This window comes from Camarhynchus parvulus, chromosome 3, assembly GCF_901933205.1.
Source record: "Camarhynchus parvulus chromosome 3, STF_HiC, whole genome shotgun sequence".
NCBI lineage: Eukaryota > Metazoa > Chordata > Aves > Passeriformes > Thraupidae > Camarhynchus > Camarhynchus parvulus.
The window spans coordinates 9,708,186-9,716,123 of record NC_044573.1 but is presented as its reverse complement, the minus strand read 5'-3'; the positions used below and the strand labels follow the sequence as shown (position 1 = coordinate 9,716,123).

At 46.8% G+C, this 7,938-nt stretch overlaps 1 protein-coding gene across 1 annotated transcript; it reads left to right on the top strand.

The window, feature by feature from the left end:
• Positions 1 to 4,592: 4,592 nt before the first annotated feature.
• CST3 (cystatin C) lies at positions 4,593 to 6,891 on the top strand. Its single transcript, XM_030945004.1, has 3 exons — positions 4,593 to 4,880; positions 5,360 to 5,473; positions 6,487 to 6,891. Exons 1-3 carry the CDS (start codon positions 4,602 to 4,604, stop codon positions 6,562 to 6,564), a joined length of 471 nt encoding a protein of 156 aa, XP_030800864.1. The 5' UTR covers positions 4,593 to 4,601; the 3' UTR covers positions 6,565 to 6,891.
• The last annotated feature ends 1,047 nt before the right edge of the window (positions 6,892 to 7,938 follow it).

Here is a 7,938-nt window from a genome sequence, read left to right as displayed (position 1 = left end):
TCTGGTTGTAGATGGGGATTGTGAAAATGTCCAGGCTATGCACCACTGATTTGTCTTCCAGTAAGAAATCTTTTATTTGAGAACACAACAGTTGTCTCCTAAAAACAAAACAACAAAACCAAACAAAACAATCAAGCACACCTCCCCAGCCCCAGAATGAAAAAACAAAGAAATTGCATGTCTGTGCAGTGCCATGCAATCCAAAGCAGTCTGGCATCTGGCTTGGCTCTTCTGGGATCACAGCAGAGGAGCTGACTTGAACCAATGAAAACTTGAGGTCCTGGATGGCCTTTTAATTGTGTGGTTTTGCAAGGGTTAGGGATTTGTAGTCTAGCTCTTGAAAAAGGGTCTTCACATAAATATGTGTAGTTAAAGCATGATACCATGCTGAGTGAACACTCAAGTTTGTGCTATTCTCTGAACCCCTTGGACTTGGAAGTAGTGAAGTTACACTACAAGCTGTTGCTGAGGGAGGAGAGAAATGCTTTGATTTAAGGAGAGAACAAGAGTGGTGTGAACCGGCACCTGGGGAGCTTGGGGGAATTCTACATGGACATGGTGCTATTGATTTCCCCTCTGGGCTTCCAGGGATCTGCAAAGCCTCAGAGTATACTGGGATACTCTTTGTATCCCAGCAGGCTGCTGGAGGGCCAGTTTCTGCACTGCACACAAACATAAACTTCATTTAAGGCTTCTTCTTAGTCATGTGAAGTCACTGGTATTCCTCAGAAGCTAAGCTTAAACATGCACTCCGTGCTTTGGGTTGGATTGGAGACCAAGGACAGAACTCATTTTCTTGTCAGCTCTGGGTAACAATTCTTGAGGAAGAAAGAAACATGTAATAAGAACTAATGAACACAAATCTCACACAGCAAAGCTATTTCTCCTGCAGGCTGAGGCAAATATGTAAGATGAAGAATACAGGGAAAAGAGAATGGTCAAATTATTCTTAGTAAATACAAGCTAATGTAGCCATCAAAGGCACCAGATTGCAGAAAATCTCTGGTGATAATTTTGAATATATGGTATTGCTGTGCCGGTATTTATATTTCTCAGAGTAAAAAAAGGATTCTGCTGCAGAGGGATTTTTAGCTAAAATCCGAAGTGCACCAGTACTTCACTTAAACCAGCACCCACTTTCAGTGGGTGAACCCATAGTTCACTGTTTCAGTTGCACAATCTGACCATAACTGATTGCATGCAGTTACTTGAAATGCAGCTTTTCCTGCTGCCAATTACTTTGTTTACTGCTTGTGTGTAAACAGCAATGCCTCCCCTCATGGGCATAAGGGCAGATTAACTGCAGTAATTACCAAGCAGATGTCTGCAAGTGAATACCCATTTCTTAGAGGCAGATTATCTTCTGCACCAGCATAAGGGAAAGGGATTCAAAGCAGGTGCTGCTGTCACCCCAAAGTGATGTGAGCAGCCTGGGGCTCAGCAGAGGGCTATGTAAGTCCTGACCTGTCTGCAGGGTGATAATCATTGACCTACTTGAGATCAGTGCTGAGAGATGTTTGGCACTTAATTCCTAAAAGTGACCACCAGTGAGTGAACAGCCCTCAGTGCTACCTGCACTTCTTTTCTGTTAGTTGTTTTTTCTGTTCCCAAGAAATCTAAGGCCTTCAAGAGGGCTCAACACCCAGACTGAGAGCCTGTGTTTCTCAATAGCTCTATTTCCACTGAATTGTCTAAAAGGTGCACTCAGCACTAAGTGCTAAGCTTATTTAGGAATCTTTGAACTTGAGAGGGGGGTCTTTACTAATCCAGTTGTACTGCCAGCACAGAAATATGTTCAGAGCAGCCCTTTGATGCCCTTGAAGCCTCTCCTGGCATTTACTGTTTTTCAGCTGAGCAAACACCTTGCAGCCTATCTAGAAAAGCCACCTCTGGCTTTTGGCTTGTGGCAAGAGCTTGACAGTATGTGAAGGCATGTGTGTACATCCAGAAGAGATGTGGCTGTGTCTTATTTCATTGGGCACTTTCAAATTCATTTTCTTTTGAAGCTGAGAGACAAGACACAGACCTGGTTCTCTTTGGATGGACAAGTCATGGCGTTGCCTCCTTTCCTCTCCTGAAAAAGAACGCCTCTGCATGCCACAGCAGGGAGTGGTGACCACGAGTGTCAGAGGCAGGCAGAGACTCTTTCTCCCACCATCACTGAATAAGCTGATGTGGGATGGGTTTGCCATAAGCAGAGGACACTCTTCTACTGCAGTGAAATAGTTTTGCCTTTGGTATTGAATCACTCTCAGACCCATCTCATAAACTGCTGACTGTCTTGCTCAAGAGGCCTTTTTTTGTGAGCCCCTGGGACTCACATGAACATATGCAAACCCTGCATTTGGTTCTGGCAGCCAGTTTGACAGAGGAAAACTTGGAAATCTCACCTTAATTTATGATTGATGTATTTTAAAAAGGAGCAAAAAAGCAGATTAAAAAGGCATTTAGAGTGTATTGGGTTTGAGATATTTCAAAGGTAATCTCCTACCTGTAGGGAGCGTGATTATTTTTCTCCATCTGAGGTTTGCTATCTCATTACTGAGTGACGACAAAAGCCCTTGTTCCTCCATGTGAGAGCCATGCAGAGATTAGAGCTCTGCAGGCTGTGCTTTGCAGCCCTGCAGGAACCAGCCAAAGGAAGGCTGTTATCTTTAGACAAATGCAGATAGCAGGTGTGGAGGGGAGGTGCTCAGATAAAGCGTGAGGGGCTGCCACAATGGAGATTTTTCTGGGAAGCTCAACCAAGCTCTGGAAGAGTGTACATGTTAGGAATTGCAAAGTGGAGAAATTGACACATTTAAAGATACTCTTTCCATTAAGAACACAAGACCCCAGGTTTATTTTTGCACCATGAAAACTACCCTGGGCACATGGCCCACAGCAACTCTACCCATTGATGTTGCCATCCAACTTCCATCTGCCGTTTCTGTTGTCCCTGTCTTTATGGGCTTGATCCTACAAATCTTTTCAATGAATTCAATGGGGCATTTTATCTTTCAGTCCCACAGACACGGAGCTGTCCATATAACTCTCCAACTGGACAGTGGCCTGGCTGACTGCACTTTACAGGATCTCTGTGCCCATACAGAAGCTTTGGCTGGAGGCTACAGAACATTTATTTGAAGGATTTTCTGCACATATTGTAATGGTTACAGTTGAAAAAGTGAAATTTTCATGTTTGACAACTGTATTTTTGAATGGTGAAAGACAGATGAGGGACATCAGGAGAAAAGGCAAGGGATGTAGCAGTTATCTGGAGAAATTAGTAAGCCTAGTATCATAAAAAGCTCACCAGTCTTGAGTGAAATTGAATCATAGACAAAAAGGCAGATGAAAATATGTTGGATATTGCTCAAATATCAACCACAAAAGAAGATGCTAAACCACTATTTTTCTACTTATACTGATGGCACACAGTATTACAAACTTTTGCATTGTTATCATGAGTCTTCTGCTGCTTGGTAAGTTCTTTAATTACCAGCTTCTTTGTTTATCTGGTTATCCATGAATTTCTGTTTTACATTTTTAAAAAAAGCACCTCTGATAGAGCAAGATTGTTGCACCCTGCAGAAACAAATGGACAAAATGCAGCTTTATTTTGTGAACCAGGTGCCCTTTATTCATCAGAACATAATTTTTTTGCCAAGCCTTTTTTTTGCTCTTCATAATTGCTTTGTTTCAAGTCCTGATTTCATGGGGTTTGGACTGGCAATAGCCAACAAATGCAGCTTGTTTCTGTTTGGGTGTCTGCAGGTGATTTTGGTGGTGTTCATTCTGGGGCTTCCAGCAGCCTGCTCCAGTGGAAGGTATCCCTGTCCATGGCAGGGGGTTGGAGTGAAATGATCTCTGAGGTCCCTTCTAGCCCAAGCCATTCTTTGATTATTTCTCTTGCTACAAGAATGACCCCAATGTCCTGTCAGTGTTGACAGCTCAGCTTGTTGCAATCTGCAGGGATTTTTCCATGCTGGATATTGCTGGCATGTAGGCATATTCCAGTCAGCAGACAAGCCCTTTCCATTACAAGGCAAGCTGTGGATATTCAGGTGCAAAACCTCCCCCTCTCTCAGCCCAACAATTCCATGAGGCTTTAAATCTCACTGGAGCTGGCTCCCTCATGCTATATTAAGTCCTGTCTTTCCAAACTTAGGGTTCCTGATGGGACGAGGGAGATAATGTTGGTATTTAGGGAGCAGACGGGAAGCAGAGCCGTCTGTCTGGGAAGCCGCCTCGGCCCCTCGAAGCGTAGGTGAGACAACACCAGCGCTGCGGAGGCAGAGGTAGGAAATTACTCAAGGTGTTGTGTGCTGGCAACAAAACACCGGTAGCTTAAAATGCTCTGTGGCTTTTATTTTCCCTTCGCAGCAGAGGGAAATAAGCACAAGAATAACCCACGAGGAGGCAGGGTCTGGAAAAAGCCTCCAGCTTCCCGTGCGGGAAAGCAGCAGCATCAGCATCATCGTCCACTCTGCCCCCGCGCTCCCCGACTCTGTGGAAGTCCTCAGCCAAGGCCAGCGGGACCGGGAGCTCCCGGCCGGGGCGGGGCGGGCCGGGGCTCAGCCCAAAACACCGCCGGGCCCGCCCCGCCCCGCGGCTTTAAAATGGCGGCGGCCGTGAGGAGGAGCTGGCAGAACGCAGCCATGGCGGCCGACAGAGTGTCTGTGGCGGTGCTGCTGGCGGCGGCCCTGCTCTTCTTCGCCGGCGTCGTGCGGGGCGCCGAGCTCCCCTCGCGGTTGTTGGGCGGCGTGCAGCCTATCGAGGACCCCGAGAACGATGAGGGGTTGGAGCGGGCTCTGCAGTTCGCCATGACGGCGTACAACAGGGCCAGCAACGACATGTACAGCAGCCGGGTGGTGCGGATCATCAGCGCCCAGAGACAGGTGAGACACCGGGGGCGGCACTCTCTGTTATGGGGCTGGGGGGTGAGGCCGGCCGGATTCCTGCGCAGAAAGGGCAGAGCGCTAGCCCGGGGGGCTCTGCAAGCTGTCGGTTTTTTCCCCACAAAAGGTGGATAGAAGTTCTATTTTTATATCTTGGCTTCTCGTAGTCTGAGTGACCTTGAGTGCTGCGCGCTATGGAAGGAGCCAGTGGCTTTGCTGCGCTGCTCATGAGTTAACACGTCTCTGTTTATTGCTGCTTTGTGGGACATGTTTACTTGGATTTTGTTTCCTGTTTCTAAGGAGGTGCCAAGCGCCTCTGTAGTGGAGGTTGCCACATACAATTCCCTGTGTACTTTCACAGTCTGTTTTCCATCATGTAACAGGATCGCTGCCTGCCTTCCTGCCAGGCTTCTCTCGGCAGAGAGCCCTTCCCCGTGTGCTGTGAGTAAAGCCGCCTCCGCCTGCTTGTCTTGTTGCAGATCGTGGCTGGGGTCAAGTACATAATGGAAGTGGAGATTGCCCGGACAACCTGCACAAAGCCAGCAACTGATATCCAGCACTGTGCTTTCCATGAGGAGCCCCAGATGGCCAAGGTAGGCTCCAGGGCACAGCCTGCTGACCCCTACCCTTCCCCATTTCCAGCCCTGTCCCACTGGCTTCATACAGATGACTGTGGTCAGTGTCCCCTGTCAGCCTCAGCCAACATCAGAGACCTTATGCCTTTATACTTAACAAGGCAAAGCAAGTTTTGCCCTTGCAGAACTTGTCTTGCCAGTTGATGTCAGAGGAGGCAGGGCCTTTGGGCTGTTTTTTAAGTGTGGGCTCAGGCTGGAGCAGTGCATGTATCTCAGTCCTCTTAAGAAGCAGTCATGGTCTGGATCAGAGGGGTATGTGGAAAAAACTGTCAGGCCTACAGGCCTCCTGACTCTCAGTCCAGGGTCCTCAGAATTCTCATCTCTTCTTTCCCATGTGATGTAAACATGCTTGGCGTGCTTTCCTGTGGGACTTGTATTGCTGTGAATAGAGCTTTGGCCAAAGCACTGCCCACTAAGAAGCTCATCTCCCCATCTCCCTGTGCCTGCCAAGCAGTTACACAGGCATTTTGTAATGAGTAATTGAGCTTTTTGGGTGGGAGCACCAAACACATCTGCCTTCATCTGGCCTGAGGTTTTCCATAGTGCCTCATTCCTTCTGTTGATGGCAGCAACAGGGATGTATGTGCTCTTTGTCCCTGCATGTGTGAGAGGTGTAGCTGCATGTAAGAGAAGCACAAAACTGGTGTGTACCATTATGGCAACTGCAATGATTTGTTACAAGCGGCTTAGCTGTGCCTGTGGGCTTATGTTTGAGTGTTACCCATGCTGAAAGCTTTCCTCTGTGAGTGGATAAAGGAGATAACCTGATTGTCAGCAGTGCTGACTGCTCAGCTTTATTTCTTAGGGTTTATTTAAGAGATGTGACTCGCTCTGAGCACAAGAGTGCTGCTCCAGGATGCTTTTCTGGAGAGAGCAAATGTAGAGAGCCACAGGAGTGAAGAACAGTGGTAAGTGACACTGTTTCATGCTCTCATCTTCCTAACTACTTTTTTCTTTCTTTCCTTCCTTAGCACACCACCTGCAACTTTGTAGTGTTGAATGTTCCTTGGAGAAACCAAGTGGAGCTGCTGGAGAGCAAGTGCCAGTAAGCCTACCTAGATACCAGCAGAGACCAGCAGCCAGTTCAGATTGAAAAGAAAAAGGCGATAACACACATGGAAATGGGCTTTATCAAAGCCTGTAACTTGGCTACTGATGTATGCTTGTGCTATGCAAATTAAACCATGTAGCTTCACTTTTAAAGCACAGTATGATCTCAACTTTTCCTTCTTTGGAATGACTATTTTAGAACAGCTGTTTTGGTCTTCTACAGCTTTCCCAATGAATTCACTCCAGTATCAGAATTCTTACTAAAACCTCTTGGTATCCATGTTAAGTGACTACTGTAAACATAAAAACTTAATTAATAATTGCCATGATGTGTGGTTTTCTTTGATCTTCTGCTGTCTTGGAGGGAGGGTTTGCTTTTAGTTGTCACCTAAGAATGGGATGAGAAGGAATATTGGGTCCTGATCACAGGAGAGATAAACCATGCCTGCTCGTTCCTTAGCCTGGCTTCTGATTTTGAGTAAAAGATGGAAGCTTAGCTGTTTTCACTGAAGGAACTCTGCTTTGGAGAACTCTTGATCTTGGTAAGATTAGCTGAAGCTGTAATGGTTTTGGGTCCTGGCTGCTGTACTGTTCTAAAGCTGTAAGGAAGGAGGAGCGTCCCCTTGATAAAATTGCATTTTCAGGTGCTAGGGAAAGGTGCCAGGTCAAGAGAGAGTGCTGGGACTGGGTGAAGGTGCTGAAGTGAACAGTGGAGGTGCTTCTTGTTTTTTCACAGTCCTGATAGAGCAATTTTTTATCTTGTGTTTTTGCCTTCCTGTATTTTGAAGTAAAAATACATTCCAAATTCCTTTTGGTGTGAATCTCACCCATGGATACAGTGATTCTAGCTCCTTGGGAGTGCATCTTCTGTGGGTTGTTCTTCCTCCCAAGGGAAATGCCACTTGCCATCATTTGTTAGGGTTTGCCAAACTTGCAGTGAACATTAGGCAACACCTTGGTTCATGGTGTTGGGAGGATGAGCTGGTTGCCTGACACCAAAGATCTACATCTGGGTTGTGCTCAGATCCAATAGGAATAAATCCCTCTTTCCCTTCCTTGTCACCCCATTCTCAGTGCTCTGCATGAAGGTGGCCTGGTTTTGCCAGCCAGGTCAGTGACTCTGCACATTTCCATCTGCTGACCCTGGAAATCCTGGGTCAGGCTGCTCAGGTGCCCTCAGTTGTCCTTCTCAATCTCCTCAGTTCATACGTGGTCATTCCCTGGCTTCCATCTACACAAACACAAGGCAGTGGTGAAGGGATTCCCTCATGCTTTGGGTGAGTTTGCCTCTGTTAATCTTCTCTCCTCTTGGCTCAAGGGTGGGTAATTGCACAGGTCTCCTTCAAAGAGAGTCTAGGCCAGAAATGAAGGTG

Bases quoted from the DNA above. Each gene is read 5' to 3' on its own strand.
- CST3 (XM_030945004.1), top strand. From the start codon at position 4,602: ATGGCGGCGGCCGTGAGGAGGAGCTGGCAGAACGCAGCCATGGCGGCC. The intron at 4,881-5,359 runs GTGAGACACCGG...GTCTTGTTGCAG, and splicing joins TCATCAGCGCCCAGAGACAG to ATCGTGGCTGGGGTCAAGTA. The intron at 5,474-6,486 runs GTAGGCTCCAGG...TTCCTTCCTTAG, and splicing joins AGGAGCCCCAGATGGCCAAG to CACACCACCTGCAACTTTGT.